Below are 20,757 nucleotides of genomic sequence, written 5' to 3'. Positions count from 1 at the left end.
AGAGGGGAAAGATATAAAAGAGACCTAAGGGGCAACTTTTTCACTCAGAGGGTGGTGTGTGTATGGAATGAGCTGCCAAAGAAAGTGGTGGTGGCTAGTACAATTGCAACATTTAAAAGGCATCTGGATGGGTATGTGAATAAGAAGGGTTTCGAAGGATATGGGACAGGTGCTGGCAGGTGGGGCTAGATTGGGTTGGGATATCTGGTCAGCAGGGATGAATTGGACCGAAGGGTCTGCTTCACGTCTCTATGATTCTACCAAGAAATCACCAATGACATTAACGTTAGTGGAACTCAACAAAATGCTAACTGCAATTCCAAAGGTGTAACGTAGCTCTGCTTCTAGTCAAATTGCTCCAATGCAGTTAGAACACTTGCATGTACAGTCCATATATTACTCATAGAATCGACTAAGCAATAGAAGGACTCATCAATAATGCTTGGAACACTTACCATTAACTGGCTCCCCCTAAGCTTCAGTTCTGCCAGGACCACATAGCTCCAAACCTTCTACACTTTTTGATTTAAATTTAAATTTCATAAATGAAGATTCTATAAAAATAAATACTAATGCTAATTACACTTACAGAACCAGACCATTTGATTTCCTTTGTACAATGATGCCAAAAGGTCTAGATGAAAATCTAACAGTATAGAGTTGAGTTGGAGCTTTCTCAGTGACGTTAGGAACATCAATAGGAACCTCGTACTGTTTATGTCTTGGATCCTTAAGCTGCAGGCCAAAAACATAAGGTTTACTTAAGAGAGAAAGTTAACTTCCAAATGTATTTTACTCTAAGCATAACTGATGTTATTATTGACCTTGTATTTCTTTGTTACCAATACATCAGGGTGTTTTAACCAATGATGTAAAATTTTACAATTCAGTCAGTCTTGGAAAATATGATAGCTGATGGATCAGATTTATTATTAATGTCAAAATTTAAAAGTACTGTAAGCTTTCTTTTCCAACGCTAATGATTAGGAGACATCCAACCATTTACAAGGAACAGCTTACATTTATAATCAAAAAAACCATTCAATTCAAAATAAATCATCCTTAATTATTTCACAGGAGCTTATAAAATCAAGTAGAACATGGATCCAGAAAACAAAATTCATCTCCATATATTTTTATTTAGAGATCAATTAGCCTCAGATGACCAGAGGCTTAGTCAAAAGGATAGGTTTTAAGAAGTGGGCCAAAGGAAGAAAGTGAGGTAAACGGGTAGACGGGCAAAGGGAGGCTATTCCAAAGTTGATATATTGGCATCGGAAACTACTACCATCAATAGTAGGGTAATTAAAATCATAGATTCACAAGAGCCCAGAATTAGAAGAGCATAGATTTCTCTCAGGTTGTAAAATTACATTACAGGAAGGGAAGGTCACATTGGATTCAAACACAAGAATGAGAATTTTAAATTCTAGTGGCGTAGTGGTTCAATGGTTAGCACTGCTGTCTCACAGGGCCAGGGACCCAGGCTTGATTCCACCTGCGGGCTACTGTCTGTGTTGAGTTTGCATATTCTCCCCTTGTCTGTGAGGGTCCTCTCTAGGTGCATCAGTTTCCTCCCACAGTCCAAAAGTGTGCAGGTTTGGTGGACTGGCAATGCTAAATTGGCCATAGTGTTCATGGATGTGTAGGTTGGGTGGATTAGCCATAGGAAACACAATGTTCTTGGGTAGGGGCTGGGTCTCAGCAGCAAGCTATCGGGGGGTGGGTGGATCTGGTGTGGACTTGATTGGCCAAATGGTCTGTCTCCATAACTGCAGGGACTGTATGAAAATCAAGACTTTATTTGGCCAAGAGCAGTGTTGGTCAATGAGTACAGGGTGATAAGAAATGTAACCTGGCACAATTTAAGAAGCTAACATTGGAGTTTTGGTTAACCTTAAGTTTAGAGGGTAGAAAATGGGAGACCAGACATTTACATGCACTCCTACATAAAGGTTGCAGAAAAGGAGTAAAGATAGGTGGTAATAGACAGTTTTAGTGATTGCACAAAAATAACGAGTTTTGAGAAGATTTGTAGCTCAGGTCGATAGGTGTGCTTGTTAAGTTAGAAGGTTTGTTTTCAGATGTTTCACCACCATACTAGGTAACATCTTCAGTGAGCCTCTGAATGAAGCATTGATGGTGTAACCCACTTTCTATTCCTATGTTTGGGTTTCCTTGGGTTGATAATGTCATTTCCTGTGGTGACGTCATTTCCTGTGTTTTTTCTAGGAATTCTCATGCATGTCTCTGTTTGGCTTGTCCTTAATGGATTTGTTGACACAGTTGAAGTGGTGTCCTTCCTCATATGTATGTAAGGATACGAGTGAGAGTGGGTCATGTTGTTTTGTAGCTAGTTTTCTGCCTGTTTGTCCAATGTAGTATAGAGATACTCACGAGAATTCTTAGAAGCATGGCATTCCAACCGGAACTCTATCAACAAACACATTGACTTGGATCCCATTTACCACCCACTGAGAAAAAGATTTATCCATTAACTCACATTCCTTGCCTTTGATGAATAACATGTTTGTAAAAGGACAAATACAGGTCCAAAGTAAGCAATAAGTTTACAATGTTTAAGAAACAAACAGTCACTGATAAAATGTGCTCCTTTTGAGTGTATGACACCTGGTCAATTTTAACCTTAGGCTCTTCAAGTACAGCATGGAAAGTTACTACCAGAAACATGGGTGATTCACAAGTTTGAAAACTCTTATAATTGGGGATGACACCCAATAAAGAGAAACGCTGAAATTTGTTCTGAGTTCAAACAAAATATAAACCCATTTTATTTATATTACTTTACTAGACTTTAGCTGTGAAGGTTAAATATGTTCAACAGTACTTCCAATTTAATTGAGAATTTAGAGATTATTAATGGCCGTATCAGCACTTATCACACTGTTTGGAGCTTCCATTATGATCCCAAAATTAGCTTTTCAATTACCATTACTTACAGTAAAATGAAGTCTGCCAGATGTCTCATACATTACATTCAACTGAAGTGTCATTATGTCATTTGGGAACAGTGTCATCTCACTGCGGCTCAGTGAGGCTGTGTAGCCAGTACTTGTTGGGGAAAGGTAATCCATGTGGTAAGAAGGATAGTTTGATGGCAAGAAACAGGGTGGAGAACCAGCTTTGGCTGATGAATTCCAACAGCAGCCACGACTCTGACATTTCGTCATGTTAATCGCTTCATTGAAAGCACAATCAAACCTACTATTCGGATCAATATCACACTGGGAGTCACTGTGATGACTGTAATTGAACGGCAGCTGGTTCAGTATTTCTGAAGTCTCTGTTCTGTTTTTATCATGTGGGTATTGCCACAATAAATCTAGTTTAGACATCCTCATTTTAATATGCCGAGAAATCACTTGAGACTCTAGAGTAAAATAACTATGGTATGTAATTACAACAACTAAAATGACACTAAGAAGGATTGCTCCATTTTTAATAACATTAGTTGCAGGCATTCTTGGCTTTGTCACAGTTGGAAATCCTGCTAGCACCTTTCCTTCATTTCCTGAAGCAAGAGCACATTTTTCTGCTTTGTAATGTTGTGGGAACATGATGACAAGGCAGTTGATCTTGAAGTTGTGGTTCACTTTGTCCACCTAAAGGACAGAGTAGAAATGTTTAAAATAAAAAGTTAGTGTTCAAAACAGGGAACAATGTCATCTCATACTACAACTTAATGTTGATAAACAAGATACTTCACAATGGAATGGAATGTTCACAGAATGAAGTTGATGATTTTGGTAGGTCATGATTTCTTTGGGAGCTTAAATCTAAAAGTAAATTAAGTAAAGGGAAAATATGTCTAGGGATGCTGAAACAAAGAGCAATGCAAGTTATTAAACCCAAATTTCTAGAAATCATTCCTAAGAAAACAAAATATGAAATTTATGGAGTATTGTTAACTTTATATAGAACTTAAGTGAAATTACACTTTGGAGAACAGACTTGAACATAGTGGTCCCGAATACTAAAGTGATTATTAAAGTATAGGAGAGTTGTTCAAAAGATTTCCAAGGATATTACCAAAATTAAGATGATGCAGTGATCAGGAAATATGCAAGCTGCAGCTTATTTCCCTACAGAATCTTCAAATTTAAGGATGTGAAAAATCACTATTACTTGTGGGCCTATCCAAAATAATAGGACATAAACAGAAGATAACCACTAACCAAATAAATTTCAGAAAAATACCAAAAACAGTAGAATGCATAACTCACTATCACCCAAAATGGATTAAAAGTAAGTTTACTATCTACATGAAGAGAAACATGGGGTAGCCTAAAAAAGTGAAATGAGTGAGAAGTAGAGTTCACAGATAAGCCAAATGGCCTCCTTTTGCGATGTGGATTTCAGGCAAGTGTGGTCAACATCCTTCAGATAAACTATATACTACATCATTTTGAACAGATCACTGACTTTGTATTAAAGTTTCTGGAATCCACAACTCAACTTTACTTTGGACATCTAATCACCACTTCCTCAATCAGTTTCAGTAACGTCAGCTTTGTTGCATACTTACTTCTGGATTAAGAAATCTGGCTTCAGTTTAGCCCTGACTTGAGCATATAATGCAGGTTGACACTTCAATGAAAAATTGAAGGAATGCTACATTGTTTTACATGGTATATTTTGTTTAGATTCTAAATTAGAGGTAACCTCTGCTTGCTTAAATACCATGTTAAAGATAACATACTGCTAGTGAAGTAGATTCCCTAGTGTTATCAATGTTTATTTGACAATAAACACTATAAGGGAAAACCTTAATCCATTGTTTACCAATTTTGTGTTTGTGTGGGATCTTGCAATACATAAAACTACTGCATTAGCCTCCGATTAGTCATATTGAAAATTAGGCTACGCCATTCTGACGAAGGAAACAAAAACTTAGATTTACGTAGCATTAGTCTGAAATATTGTTTTAATACATTTGTATTTATCTATATCATCCTTACATTGTGTTCGCTCTAGGCAGTGTAGCCACTGGAACTTTCTATTCCAAAATCAAGTCAAATAACATTCTTAAAGTCTACGCAAGGTTCACGCACAATAAAATGCCCATTTGGTGATCTATCACCATCAATGCCCCAGCACGACGTTACAAAATCAACTTTAAAAGACATATACTGAAAAGAATTGCAAAGTCAGCAAGTACGTTGCCCAATGTCACTGCCTCCGTTTATACAGAATGTCAAAGACAAACTTCTGCTAATGATACCGGAGTGCACCTTTGAACGCTGACAGTTCCAGTGCTGTAAATGTCATTGAAATTAAAATCTAACAACGTGAAACAACAAATTAAAGTGCTTACTCTCACACTAAATGTTGAGGTAGTTGTTGGTAAATAGGACTAAAAATAGTAGCGAAAGGCTGTGTGAGGTGTGCCGAATTGTGAAACAGGCTGGAGGGCCTGAAAGACTTCCTCCTGTTGTTCTCCGCAGTCCCGGTCCCACTGTATTTGACACCAGGTTACACCAACAGGTTTACGTGAAACCACAAACTTTCGAAGCGCTGCTCCTTCATCGGGTACTTGAGGCCGCGATGGAAAGTGGAAAAGGCTGGAAACACCGATCCGAGGAGTTGGATTCAGTCACACTCCAATCTTCTACCACATTGTAAGTGACGACCAGAACCAGCTCACAGTTCACTGCCGTGTGTCTACCTCAGATAACCTCCTGACCCGAGAAGCAGAAATGAACAAACCGCCGGTGAGCCGAGTCACATGACAGCTCCGGCTTCACCCACTGGGCCGGTCCACATCTACAACGGTCACGGGGAGGGGTGTCTGTTCCTTACCTTCTCACCCTTGACGACCCAACCTCCACACACAAACACCCCCTCTCCCAAAGCATGGTACAGTCCGACAACGCACTGGGACAGCGGCCGGGTTGTTGTAATCGTCTCTTAGCAACAGAGAACATGGCGGACGGAGAGAGGTAACTTCATCACTTCCCTCATCTATTCTTAATACTTCAATGTTCACATTTTTTTATAATGTCTGTTCTTCTTTATATTACTGGGACTTCACTGCTGACGAAATCGGAAACTTCTGAACCGTTAATCAATATTTTCATTAAAACATTTCCAGACCCATCAAAACGACTACTTCATTCGAAAAATAAACTGCGTTTGAGGTTTTAATTTGGAAAAAAAACGCGGGGATATATAAATGTGCTGTCCATAATGACAGATGATTAATCCGCAATACCAGTTTTATATTCAGACACTAATCAAAAACTATCCCAAAAATACTTTACACAATAATAGGCATTGCAGTCTCTCGGAGCCCAGAAGAGGAGATTGACCTGTTGGAAAGTGGGAGGAATCGTTGTTATGTGCAGTGAAGATGTGTAATTGGAGTGAAATTACCAAAGGTGCAGCTATCTGTTATGGTTCTGTTCGTCGAGCTGGGAATTTGTGTTGCAGACGTTTCATCCCCTGTCTAGGTAACATCCTGAAGCTTCACAAGGAGGCTCCCAAGCACTTAGGATGTCACCTAGACAGGGGACGAAACGTCTGCAACACAAATTCCCAGCTCGGTGAACAGAACCACAACAACAAGCACCCGAGCTACAAATCTTCTCACAAACTTTGTGCAGCTATCTGCAAACTGATGCCGAAAGGGATGAATGATGAATGAAGGAAGAGGCTAATATGGAAAAGGAGTACAATGGCTGAGCAGCCAGCCCCATAAAAGTAAAAAGGTGAATCTTCAATCACTGTGCCCTTGGAATTATTTGCAAAGGGGCATATTTAGACTGCAATGGGAAAAGGCAAAGTAACTCCAAAAGAAAGAATAAGGGCTGCCTGGGATTTCCCCATGCTGAAGACAATGAAATTCTGCTGCTAATGAATTTTTTGCTTTTGACAAACCTTTGTAAAGTTGATGTAGGAATTTAAGAGTGCCTATGACAGCTGTACTAACAGCTTTAACAGCATCGTATAACCATTCAAACTGGTTGAGATGCCATGGCAGGCTGATCAGACAGAAATCAAATAGCCAGTTACTTTTCAGTTGTATTTCACAGTTTGTACCAAAGGAAAACACACACACACAGTATCCCACCATATCCCACAATTCTGCAGAATTTTGCAATAAATTGTGTCTTATGATCCTGCTCCACAGCTACCTGATAAAGGAGCAGCACTCCGAAAGGTCAATTCTACAGAGGCATTTTTTATTAAAAATAGACCACAACCTTTCAGCCATCCTGGAACACTTCCATAGTAAAATACCAAGACTGTTTCAGTGCAGTTGCATAAAATGCATAATTTTTAAATTGTTGCAATCTGACCATCTCTCAATCAAACAGGTCTCTTGCATTAACCAACTCTTATGAAGCTAGGTGAGAGCTTCTGCTTTTCTATTAAAAATTTGCAATTTCCACATAAAAGGGCAATTTGGAAAACACAATGCTGTTTCAATATAAAATACTGATTAGTTCAAATGACATTTTGAGGACTAAGAAAAATAACTTCATTCTTCATTTCCTGGTTACCCGCAATCCACCATGGACCCCCTTTCTGCGACTATGAATTCTGTCAGGAATAAAGTTTGTACCATAAACAGAGTGTATTAACAGAGAGGTCCCAAAAACTACAACAATGCTTCCAAACTCCTCTGTGACAGAGTACAATGTTCTTCAATTTCCTCTGAAGCTTTGTTTAATGCCATGAATGCCACAAAGAGGGAGATATCTCAAGTATAGATTCCTTTCTCCCATTTGAACCCGCCCCATATTAAATTGCAATTGGCACCATGTCCAAACACAATAAATCTTTGTTTCCTTAATTAAAGTTCAAATGACAGGCAGTAATTTTGTCCAACTATGAAACACAATCCATAAATATTCCTTTTAACGATTGTCAGTCGTATCATTGGTTTATGATTGTCTGTTCTGTTGTGGTAGGTTTCTTGATAGGTGCAGGTTCTGCTTCACTTCAGACCCAAGTAATTGTGAACTGTTCTTTTAATAGAATAGACAGATTCTGCAAATTTAACACCTGAAAAAGGAAAAAGGAAAATCAAATATAGGAAATGCACATAACTACCAAATATATTTATCTATATTTGCTTGAATATATTAAATACTTTACATTATGAACTTGAAAAACTTCCTTCAGTTAAAACAATCAAATTTGAAATTATGACTTGTCTATCAACTGTCTTAAAATGCTATCTAGACAGAGCCTATGCTCTTACCTTTGTGTCTGTTCTGTAAGAGAAGTCAGACATCCAGAATCCATTAACAGAAACTTTCTGTGGGGCTGATGGAACTCCAAACACCATGACACTATCCAATTTAAGGCCGTCTATCTGGCTATTCAAATGGATTATTTCACTGAACAGCACATTCTAAGTGTGTGTGGAAATGGAAGAGGGCGTGGAAAGAAGACAACAATTAATAAACTGCCACACAAAGGTCAGTATACTTCAATCTCACACTGAGTGTATAAATAGAGAGTGTATTAAAATCTAGAAGTATGTAGACAAAAACACAGATTTTGGACAATTTTAACCTTCATTAAAAAGTCCCAAATTAGTTTAAATACATTGATCAAAAAGGAAATTTGCTGAATTCTGTTTAATTACAAGTTAGGATCAAGAAAATGTATAAAATGTATAATGTTGCTTTTGTTGTTTTGTATTTATTTAAACCTAGTTTCCTCTTTAGGATTTCCTAAAGAATTACTCATCGGTTGAGGAACTTAATTGCAAATCATGTAGGTTTTTTGCTATTGTTAATATTCTTTTATAATTATGAGGTGCAGCATTATATCAGTTCTATTTGCCACGTTATAGGTGGGTTACACTGAGATAACTAACTACCTTCGTTATGCAGTTAGAGTTTCACGTGTAAAGAAAGAATCAGAAATTCTTTGACTCTTTGACAAATTATCAGAAAGTCAGACTGTCATTTTGTTGTCATAGCTAGAGTGCAGATGTGTTTCAAGGCAGGATTCTATACAATCAATATTCTAAGTATTTAAAAATGAGCCACACTTACATTTTTTGCCAGAAAGATAATTTCTGTATAATCACCATTTTCATAACTCAGCAGACTATCACCATCATCCCAGAAGAGTTCTCCTCTAGCAATTCCTTGATCAGAAAGTGCCACAATCAGACCAAATGGGTTCCTACGAGAGGCAGCAGTAGTGGTGTTGGGTTCCTTGATTGAAAATAAATTCAAATATCATTACTTGGGTAACCATAATTATCCAAAACAAAGGAAATACATCAGTATTAGTTTTTGCTTATGAAAGTACTTTATACTGCACATTTAATGACAAGAATGAAGTAGTAATGAAGCAGCTGTCAGAACCACAGAACACCAGGGTCATGGATAGTAATGCAAACTAAAACATGGTCTGTTACGTTATCGCAGAGTTAGAGAGGCATGTTTGACAGCAGCATTTGATGAACAATTGAGTCTAAAATGAGGGTGCTGCTCACTTGGAATCATAATATGCGACATATAATTATATTCAACTCTGTTTTGGTGGCTGCCAAATTCTGGATCAGAAGAACTAAATTCCACACCTATAGTGTGAAAGCAGACCATTTAGCCCATCAAGTCAACACTGATCCTCCAAAGAGCATCCCATCAGATCAAACCCTCCTATCCCTGTAACGCTGCATTTCCCAAAGCTGATCCACCTAACCTGCACATCTTTGGACCGTTTGATTCTTTTGCAACTTGTCATAAGTGAATTGTCTAACACCGTATCAAATGCCTTTTGGAAGTCAGTGTACACCACATCAACAGCCTTTCATTCATCAATCCTCTTCAAAAAACTCCAGCAAGTTAGACATGACTTTTGCTTTAGCAAATCCTCGCTGTACCTTCCAAAACAATTCATGGGAATAATAATAATTACCTAAATATTGTTTCTGGAATTTTCCCAGCAAAGATAAACTGACTTATCTGTATATTGCTGGGAAAATTGTTACAACATTTTTTGAAAAGGGAATAAATGTTTTTAATTCTCCAACACTACTCCTGAATCCAGGGAAGGTCGAAAAATAATTGGTCAGCGACACTGCAATTTCCAATCAATGTACATGGATGCATCTCATCTGGCCCTTATTAACTTAGGTATTAGATAAACTGTTAGTACTCTAAATTGAAACCCTTCTGGTGACTGAGTTTCCTCCTCTGTCACGATGGCCTTGGTAGTATTTATTTTTTTAGCCAATGACAAATGACAGGTACTCATTTAACACCTCAGCCGTCTCTCATGTAAATGTGTAAATCCCATTTTTGGTATTGAAACAGCCCTACTCTTCCATTTACTGTGCTTTTACTATTGCTGTGATTATGGAAGATTTTTGATTGCCTTTCATATTAACTGCTAGTCTTCTCTCATAAACCCGCTTTGCTTCTTTATCTCCATTTTGGCCCCCAAGTGGTCATTTTTTCCTGACAACCTATTCACTGTTAAGAAGGTACCAATAAGAGATATTTAAATTTCATTTTATATTACCTGCCAATCTAGTTTTTGTATTGTACAAGGTAGCACACTTTTAAGTGGTTCCCAATAGAAAAAAAAATGTTGTATAATAAAACACAGTTTCTGCCTGACAAAGCCAAAGGAAAAGCTGAAATACTATAGCAATGTGCATTCCTAGCTGAAATAACTTGCAAAATACAAAGAAAACTTCAGTGAAGAAAGCAACTTGCTTGCAGAGAAATCTGTAAAGAAAGTTACAGAACAGGTGAAGTACAATATTGTACCAGTACAAGTACAATAGAAAGATCTTTTAAACAAAAAATTACTTGTACAATTAAAAGTGGGGCTTTGGATAGTGTTGCAAAACAGAGACCAAGGAGTTCAGGTACGTAGATAGGATGATTAAGGCAGCATTTAGCATGCTTGCCTTCATTGCTCATTTGAGTTTAGGAATTGGGGCTTTATATTAAGGTTATCAATGGCATTGATGAGGCCTCTTTGGGAGTCCTGTATCCAGTTCTGCTCACCCTGTTATAGGAAAGATATTAACCTGAGAGTTCAGAAAAGATTTACCAGGATATTGCTGAAGATGGAAGGTTTGAATTATAAAGGAGGGGCTGGGACTTTTTTCACTGGAGTGTATGAGGTTGAGAGGTGATATTATGGCGGTTCATAAATCATGAGGGATATAGATAAGGTAAATGGCAGGTTTCTTTTCTCTAGGATAGGGGATTTCAAAACAAGGGGACATATCTTTAGGGTGAGAGGAGAAAGATTTAAACATAAATTATGGAACCCATTCTTTTTTCAAACAGAGTGGTGTGTGTGTGGAATGAACTTCCAGAGGAAGAGATGAATGTGTGTACAGTCACAACGTTTGAGAGATATTTGGATAAGTACATGAATAGGAAATGTTTGGAGGGATATGGGCCAAGCACAAGCGTGGGATTAGTTTAATTTGGGATTGTGGTTGGCACTGACTGATTGGAGCGAAGGTTGGACGGTTTCCGTGCTGTATGACTCCATAACCTGTATTAGAGGAAATACAATCAGGAAAGAAATTTAAGCTTAAAAATAAAATCTTAGCATCTGAGGAGAGAACTATTTAAAAAAAAATTTGAAACGAATTGCAGATCACAAACAATGGAACCAACTTTTGCAGCAGGGAGGACCAGGGGCTTCGGGAAGGTAAGTCAATCCTTTAATAACTTATCTCGGGCATAGGTGGACTGCACGCTGAGTGGGAGCGGCCACCTTCTGGGGAAGGTGGGACCTGTACGTGAAGGATGGGTTGCATTTAAACTGGAGAGGCATCAATGTCCTGGATGGGAGATTTGCCAGAGCACTTTGGGAGGGTTTAAACTACTTTGTCAGGAGGATGGGAACCAGAGCTACAGATCAGAGGAGAGGATAGTTGTTGAATGGGCATAAATAGAATGCAGAGAGTCTGTCAGGAAAGATACACAGTTGATAGGGCAAAGGGATGGGTTCAAGTGTGTCTGTTTCAATGCAAGGAATGTCAGGAATAAGAGGAACTTCGAACATGGAGCATAACTTGGAACTATGATGTTGTGGCCAGAACTGAGACAGGGGCAGGAATGGTTGCTGGATGATCCAGGGTTTAGATCTTTTAAAAAGAACAAGCAGCGGGGTAAGGGGGTTGTAGCATTGTTAATTAAAGAGTGCATCACAGCTGCAAAAAAAAAAAGGAGATTGTTGAGAAGGGTTTGTCTACTGAGTCAGTATGGGTGGAAGTCTGTAACAGGAAAAGGAAGGATGAGTCACTTTATTGGGTGTTTTCTGTAGACCGCCCCCCCCCCCCCCCCCCCCCCCAAAATAGCAGAAGAGTGATTGAAGAACAGATTAGACAGCAGATCTAGCAAAGGTGCAGATGTGACAGAGTTGTTGTTATGGGTGACTTCAACTGCCCCGATAATGATTGGAACCTCCTTAATGCAGATGGTCTGGGTGGAGCCAATTTTATCAGGTGTATCCAGGAAGGATTCCTGACTCACTATGTAGATGGGTCAACTATTGGGTTGGCCATATTGGCTTTGGTGCTCGGCAACAAGCCAGACCAGGTGTCAGATCACTTGGTGAGACAGCATTTCGGTGACAGTGACCACAACTGCCTCATCTTTACCATAGCCATGGAGAGGGATAGGAACAGACAGTATGGGAAGGAATTTAATTAAGGGAGGGAAAATTATACTGCTATTAGACAGGAGTTGTGGAGTATAAATTGGGAACAATTGTTCTACAGGAAATGCACAACAGAAATGTGGATGCTGTTCAAGGAGCACTTGTTGCAAGTGTTGGATAACTTTGTCCCACTGAGACAGGCAAGGAATGGTAAGGTGATGGAGCCTTGGATGACAAGAGAAAAAGAGCTCTCGTCAAGAGGAAGAAGGAAGCTTACTTAAGATTGAGGAAGCAAGGATCTGGCACAACTTTAGAGGATTACAGGGTAGCTAGGAAAGAACTCAAATGGACTGAGGAGAGCTAGGAGGGGACAAAAAAAAAAAAGGCCTTGATTGGGAAGGATTAGGGAAAACCCAAAAAAGTGTTCTACATTTACATGAGGAATAAGAGAATGATAAGAGAGGGTAGGGCCGATCGGTGATAGTGGAGGGAATTTGTGCCTGGAGTCTCAAGAGGTAGGGGATAATTTTGGCTCAATTGGTTCGCGTGTTTAGCTATTAACCGAAAGGTTGGTGGTTCGAACCCACCCCGGGACACTCGTATGTTGCTTAGGGACGGCACGGTAGCACAGTGGTTAGCACTGCTGCCTAACAGTGCCAGAGACCCGGGTTCAATTCCCGCCTCAGGTGACTGTGTGGAGTTTGCACATCGTCCCTGTGTCTGCGTGGGTTTCCTCCGGGTGCTCCGGTTTCCTCCCACAGTCCAAAAATGTGCAGGTTAGGTGAATTGGCCATGCTAAATTGCCCATAGTGTTAGGTGAAGGGGTAAACGTAGGGGAATGGGTCTGGGTGGGTTGCACTTAGGCGAGTCGGTGTGGACTTGTTGGGCTGAAGGGCCTGTTTGAACACTAAGTAATCTAATATAATCTAAATGAGTTTTTTGCTCCAGTGTTCACTAGACTGTGACTATATTGATGGTGAAAAACTGTGACCCAGGTTAACAGCTTGAACAAATTAATATTAATCTCCGTGGACGTGCTGGAAATTCTGGGAAGCACCAAGATGTACAAGTTCCCCAGAGCCAGACCAGATATATCCAAGGTTACTACAGGAAGCGAGAAATGAGATTGCTGCACTTCTGGCGATGATTTTTGCATCCTCACACTCCATGTGAGTAGTACTGGATGATTGGAGAGAGGCGAATGTTGTTCCTCTGTTCAAGAAAGGGAATAGTGAAATCCCTGGGAATTACAGACCAGTCAGTCTTCGGTCTGTGGTAAGCAAGGTACTGGAAAGAATTCTGAGAGATGGGATTTATGACAACTTGGATAAACATAGTTTGATTAAAGATAGTCAGCATGGCTTTATGAGGAGCAGGTCATGCCTCACAAGCCTTGAGTGCTTTGAGGATATGATGAGACAAGTCGATGAAGGTTGATATATATAGATTTACAGGCTGGGGCTATTTTCCCTGGAGCTGAGGGGTGACCCAATAGAGCTTTACAAAATTATGAGGGGCATAGATAGGATAAATAGAAAAGTCTTTTCCCTGGGGTCAGGAAGTCCAGAACTAGAGGGCATAGGTTTAGGGTGAGAGGGGAAAGATATAAAAGAGACCCAACGGGCAACTTTTTCACGCAGAGGTTGGTACATGTATGGAATGAGCTGCCAGAAGATGTGGTGGAGGCTGGTACAATTGCAACATTTAAGAGGCATCTGGATGGGTATATGAATAGGAAGGGTTTGGAGGGATACGGGCCGGGTGCTGGCAGGTGGGACTAGATCGGGTTGGGATATCTGGTCGGCATGGAGGGGTTGGACCGAAGGGTTTGTTTCCATGCTGTACATCTCTATGACTCTGACTCCTGTAAGGCATTCGATAAGATTCCCCACCGTAGGCTCAGAAAGTTAGGAGGTATGGGATACAAGGAAATTTGGCTGTCTTGATACAGAATTGGCTGATTAAAAGAAGTCAGCAAGTGGTAGTGGTTGGAAAGTATTCCGCCTGAAGGTCAGTGACCAGTGGTGTCCCACAGGGGTCTGTCCTTGGGCCTCTGCTCTTTGTAGTTTTTATAAATGCCATGGATGAAGTGGAAGGGTGAGTTAGTAAGTTTGCCGATGACGCAAAGATCGGTGGTGTTGTAGGCTACCACAAGATATTGACAGGATGCAGAGCTGCGCTGAGCAGTGGCAGATGGTGTTCAACCTGGACAAATGCAAAGTGATTCATTTTGGAAGGTCAAATTTGAATGCTGAATACGGGGTTAAAGACAGGATTCTTGGCAGTGTGGAGGAACAGCAGGATCTTGGGGTCCATGTACATAGATCCCTCAAAGTTTCCATCAGGGTTGATAGGGTTGTTAAGGCATCGTAAGGTGTTTTAGCTCTCATTAATGGGGGTGGGGAAGTGAGTTTAAGAGCCGTGAGGTTTTTCTGCGGCTCTATACAACCCTGGTTAGAGTACTTGTGTAATATTGTGTTCAGTTCTGGTCACCTCATTATGGGAAGGATGTAGATGCTTTAGAGGGGGTGTAGAAGAGATTGACCAGGGTGCTGCCTGGATTGGAGGGCTTGTCTTACGAAGAGAGGTTGAGTGAGCTAGGGCTTTTCACACTGGAGAGAAGGAAGAGAGGTGACTTGACACAGGTGTACAAGATTAGGGGAGAGGCATAGATAGAGTTGATAGCCGGACACTTTTCCCCAGGTCAGAAATTGCTGTTATGAGGGATCAAACTTTTAAAAGGTGAGTGGAGGAAGGTATAGGGGAGATGCAGAGATAGGTTCTTTGCACAGAGTTTTGGGTGCGTGGAATGCACTGCCAGCAGTGGTAGTAGAGTCAGAGACATGAGGAATATTTAAGCAACTGCTGAACAAGCACATGGACAGCAGTAAATAGAAGATTGTGTAGGTTAGGTTGATCTTTGATTAAGATAACCATGGGCCGAAGGGTTGTATTATGCTGTACTGTTCTGTTTCTATATTCTAACTCGAGCCGTTCAATCACAGGCCTCATTAACGATGCAATTTAATCAGTGAGGCGAGACATGACCAGGAAACAAGACAAGACATGTTAAAACAAAAAAATGGCACTTCAAATGAAGCAAGACAAAAAAAGGTGAAAAAGGGAGCTTTTGAAAAAGGATTCCCTCTTCTGTTACACCAAAATTAAATATCAGCAGGCAAGAAACCTGGGAATGGAAATCAGGTTGATTGTTTAAGAAGCATCTGAGCTCTTATCACTCACTTTGTACCATTCATCTCCATTGAAGTCATATATACCCTTACCTGTGTAGGTAAAATGCAGCCTCCTCGTATATGGACATTAATAGTATCTAATGGCGCCTGCAGTATTATGTACTGACCTTTGCTATGGATAACAGAACCCTAAAAAAGGTTAAAATAAGATCACAGGAAGATATATTAAAATAAAAGGTAAATTGTACATGTACAACCAAATACTACATTTAACTAAATAACTAGTTTGATTTTAGCTGAATCAATGTGATTCACAGATTTGAATAAAGTAGATATTTTGTGTGGTGTTTCCCAACCTAGCCTTCAGGTAGTAAGTGCTGAGCACATAAACTAAACTAACAAAAAAAATGTGCAAGGCAATTGTACAAGCATTTTGGTCTAATTTGAATACTGTGTCAGATCAGAGAATGGCACAAATGTAGGTTCCAGTAAGCCCATGGATTTAGTACTATATACAATCCAAAATGGCATTGGATGCAACATCATAGTCAAGAATGCAACATAACACTTACATCATACAGATTGTACCATGTTGTTGGAGGAAAGTAGCCGGACACTTCCAATGCTTTAGGTTCCAATACTGGAGTGATGAGGAGTGTCTCACCCCACATGAACTGACGATCAATGCTTGGAGTGTTTGGATCTTGAGGAAATCTAAAGCAAAGGACAGCATATTGGTATATGGATTAACTCCAACACAAGAGATCTGACAAAACTACTTGGATTATTTTTCTTAAAGATGTCCTAAAGCAGACATCATAATTGCTCCTGACAAGAAACCACCCAATGATAACAACAGTGAAGGACATCCTTATAAACATTTGAGAAATCGCTGGGAAATGGGGTCTCAAAAATTTCAGTATTTCACTGGTGAAATATCAAACACAATTTTACTGCTCGGAGGTGAATTTGAACAACTGGTCCTCTTTAAATAAGGAACTGTCTACAAAAATAAGCCCACAGTTACTCCAAACATCTGGCTCAGATCACAATTAGATTCAAGATCATTTTGTCCTTTTGACATCTCACTTGGTATATGCATGTTGCATGTAGACTATATTGAATTATAATTTCGAATACAAGGTGCTTAAAATAGTATACACTTTCAGGGCCCAGCAAAAATAATTACTGTTTGCAACTGGGTCAATGATCATAGCAACATTCAGCACTTACAGCCTGCCATTCAACTTGATTAAGGTTAATTCACAGATCAACTCATTTTACGTGTCTTTATTTCAAATTATTTAATACATTTAGCCAAAAAAATATATATTTATCATGCTCAAAAGTTTCCTTGAACTCAGTTATCAGTCTTTTTGGGGAAGTTCCACATTCCTCCTATTCATTCCATGGAAAATGTGTTAACAGATTTCATTCCTAGAAAGTCTAATTTTAAAATAGGTCTTAAATAGTCTCAAATCCTCCACTGAAAAAAAAAGTTTCCTTTTATCTAATTGATCAAAACTCTATTATAAAACCGCTCTGTTAGACCATCCTTAAACTATTTCAAAGAAAGAAAGTACAAGCCAAGTTTCTGTAGTTTCTCCTTAACACTTCAGACCTGTTATTGTTCTGACAAATCCACACTGTACCCCTTCCAAAATCAATCTTTTTCCTGTGGTTTGCACCCCAATAGAAAACTTAATACTTCAAATCATGTTTGACCAATGCTTTGTGCAACAACAGCATGATTTAATGCTATTTGTAATTCTGTCCCCTTAGGGGAAAAAAGGCCAACAAACAAAAAAAAAGTTAGCTTTTGCAATAGTTTAAGTGAGCTACATGCATATCCAAATTCCTTTGTGGTTTCTTGTTGCCTACCATCAATATTTATCAATTCATTATTTACAAATCCAAAGCAAGCAAGTTAATGCTTTCACACATGGAACGGTGTGTCGTGCACCTTCCTTTTCTAGTTTATCACACTACTTACTGTTTCCTTATAATTTATCATCATCTACAGACTTGCATTTAAATGTCTATTCCTCTAAGCGAGATAACATTGCTGATAAAGGACTGAAGCTTCAACAATATCACTCAACACATCCTGAAACCTAATCCATATACCCACCTTTACTCAATATTCTGAGTACTGTTTCATGAAAATTCATCAACATCTCAATTTAAAATGAATATTTCTTGCATAAATTGCATTTTGAAGAGCTTTTCCAAAGTTCATTCATGTAATGTGTTCAGTGGTTAGGCCAACATTTATTGTCCCCATATAACTGCCATTGAAGGTATCGTTCGCTGCGGTCCATGTGGTGTAGGTACACCCAAAATGTTATTAGGAAGTTCCAAGATTTTGCCACAGTGTCAGCAAAGGTGATATAGTGCAAAGAGTCAGGGTGGTGTGTGCCATGGAGAGGAATTTGCAGATGGTTATTTCCTTGTTGCTGCCCTTTTCCTTACTATTAGTGATAGAGGTCACAGGTTTGGAAGAAACTGTGTGGGGAGTCTTGTAGACAATAGATACTACTGACATTGTGAATGTGGTTGAGGTAGTGAATGCTCAAACCGTTGGATAGGGTGCTCATTCAAGCAGTGTAGTGTTATTGATAGTGTTGAACTTCTTGGAATGTTGTCAGAGGACTACAGCAGCAGAGATGTGCTGGGATTGAACATAGAACATAGAACATAGAACAATACAGCACAGAACAGGCCCTTCGGCCCACGATGTTGTGCCGAACTTCTATCCTAGATTAAGCACCCATCCATGTACCTATCCAAATGCCGCTTAAAGGTCGCCAATGAATCTGACTCTACCACTCCCACGGGCAGCGCATTCCATGCCCCCACCACTCTCTGGGTGAAGAACCCACCCCTGACATCTCCCCTATACCATCCACCCTTCACCTTAAATTTATGTCCCCTTGTAACACTCTGTTGTACCCGGGGAAAAAGTTTCTGACTGTCTACTCTATCTATTCCTCTGATCATCTTATAAACCTCTATCAAGTCACCCCTCATCCTTCGCCGTTCCAACGAGAAAAGGCCGAGAACTCTCAACCTATCCTCGTATGACCTACTCTCCATTCCAGGCAACATCCTGGTAAATCTTCTCTGCACCCTCTCCAAAGCTTCCACATCTTTCCTAAAGTGAGGCGACCAGAACTGCACACAGTACTCCAAATGTGGCCTAACCAAAGTCCTGAAATGACCAATCTCCCATACTACAACCACTTTGTGCTTGGTATGACTGTAACCAGGAGATATTTCCCTTTGATTTCCATTGACTCCAGTTTTGCTGTGGTTTCTTGATGCCAATCTCATTCAAATGCTGCCTTTATGGCAAGGGAAGTCACCTGCTCTTCCCTTCAAGTTCAGCTTTTCTATCCCATGCTTCGTGTAACCAGGATCGGAGTCGGCCCGAAGATTCAAACTAAGTAGATTATTGTTGAGTAAATGTTGCTTGAGAAACTTCTTCACCCAGAGAGTGGTGGCTGTGTGGAATGCTCTGCCCCAGAGGGCAGTAGAGGCTCAGTCTCTGGATTCATTTAAGAGTTGGATAGAGCTCTCAAGGATAGTAGAATCAGGGGTTATGGACATAAGGCAGGAACAGGATACTTATTAAGGATGATCAGCCATGATCATATTGAATGGTGGTGCAGGCTCGAAGGGCAGAATGGCCTTCTCCTGCACCTATTGTCTAGATAATCTTTTGCTGATTGAGTGTAGACTTAAGGGGTACTAACTGTCAGGTTGGATTTATTCTGCTTTTTGCCAAGTAGATGCCAGTGGTGCAGCTGTACTAGAACAGCTTGGCTAGGAGCATGACAAGTTCTGGAGCACATGGCTTCAGTATTATTGCTGGAATGTTGTCAAGGCCCACTGCCTTCCTAGTATCTGGTGCCTTCAGTTTTTGATAAGACATGGGGTGAAGCAACTTGATTAAAGATTGGCATCTTTGGTGCTGAGGACCGCGGGAGCTGATGGTGGTGCTTAACAGCCAATCTAGTTATTCTCGGCATACAAAGTACATACAGTTATGCATTAACATAATTTTTTGAACACCTTTCTTTCAACACATCTGGCTTAACATGCTTTCAAATACTTCAACATTTTATCTTTTGTACTGATGTGCTTGACTCCTATCAGAAGGGATGGGAATATTTGAGAAGCTTCCTCTTCCAGTGAGTGGTTCACTTGTCACCAACCTTTCTGACTAGATGTGGTAGGGCTGCAGAGTCTCGATTTGATCCAGTGGTGTGGGATCATTTAGTTCTGTCTCATGCTTCCTTGCACTGCTTGACTTGCATGTTGTGTTGTAGCTTGAATATTCTGACATCTCAATTTTACATAGGTCTTTTGCTGTTTTTTTTGTATGCCCTCAGATACTTCATATTGAGCCAAGATTGATCCTCTAGTACAGTGATAATGATAGAATAGGGGCTATGCCACACCATAACGTTACAGATTGTGGTTGAATAAGTTCTACGTGCTTTTGTTTCACACGTATTTCCCAGTTTCACTCTTGAATGGTCTGCTTCCAAAATGCAGACAATACCTCTTTGCCCAAGATTCTCTAGACAGTTAGTTACTCTTTACTTATTCCTCCATTATCTTAAACTTTTAATTAAAATCACTGAATGTGCCGAAAAGAAATACAATGCTAGTTTATGTAATCTTTGAGTAATTTGTATTTTGGAGTCTGGACATCACCTTGGTAAATCATTGCTCCAAATATTCCATAGCTTTCCTTAAATGCAGTTTCCGACTTGCTTACAGTACTTTTGGTGTATTCTAAGCAAGTCCTTTATTCCAACTGTCTTCTACCTCCCATTCATTACTGACATGAATCATGATCACTTCTGGTTCCACGTGTTCTCGTTTTGGATTAAAATCATACTGAACTAAAATTAATCCATAGGCAAAACAAGAT

General features: G+C 39.7%; 2 protein-coding genes across 3 annotated transcripts in view; both read right to left on the bottom strand.

Moving 5' to 3' along the window:
• Window positions 1-5,782, bottom strand: part of LOC140464018 (lysosomal alpha-glucosidase-like) — a 63,167-nt gene extending 57,385 nt beyond the window's left edge. The window contains exons 1-3 of one of the 2 annotated variants that reach the window (XM_072558622.1): window positions 5,342-5,782; window positions 2,961-3,623; window positions 590-735 (exon numbers count right to left, since the gene is read on the bottom strand). In XM_072558622.1, the coding sequence (XP_072414723.1) occupies window positions 590-735; window positions 2,961-3,578 (764 nt within the window). In that variant the 5' untranslated portion in view covers window positions 3,579-3,623; window positions 5,342-5,782. Of the gene's footprint in view, window positions 1-589; window positions 736-2,960; window positions 3,624-5,335 lie in introns of both variants that reach the window. The other variant, XM_072558621.1, reaches the window with a different exon arrangement.
• A 1,399-nt stretch (window positions 5,783-7,181) lies between these two features.
• Window positions 7,182-20,757, bottom strand: part of LOC140464019 (lysosomal alpha-glucosidase-like) — a 50,063-nt gene continuing 36,487 nt past the window's right edge. Inside the window, exons 16-20 of the mRNA XM_072558623.1 lie at window positions 16,388-16,529; window positions 15,906-16,004; window positions 9,033-9,197; window positions 8,228-8,380; window positions 7,182-8,028 (exon numbers count right to left, since the gene is read on the bottom strand). Coding sequence (XP_072414724.1) covers window positions 7,966-8,028; window positions 8,228-8,380; window positions 9,033-9,197; window positions 15,906-16,004; window positions 16,388-16,529 — 622 coding nt within the window. The 3' untranslated portion in view covers window positions 7,182-7,965. The remainder of the gene's footprint in view (window positions 8,029-8,227; window positions 8,381-9,032; window positions 9,198-15,905; window positions 16,005-16,387; window positions 16,530-20,757) is intronic.

This window comes from Chiloscyllium punctatum, chromosome 39 (assembly GCF_047496795.1).
Source record: "Chiloscyllium punctatum isolate Juve2018m chromosome 39, sChiPun1.3, whole genome shotgun sequence".
NCBI classification, from domain to species: Eukaryota; Metazoa; Chordata; class Chondrichthyes; order Orectolobiformes; family Hemiscylliidae; genus Chiloscyllium; species Chiloscyllium punctatum.
Note: the sequence above shows the minus strand (reverse complement) of the source record. Positions and strands in the feature narration are given on the sequence as shown.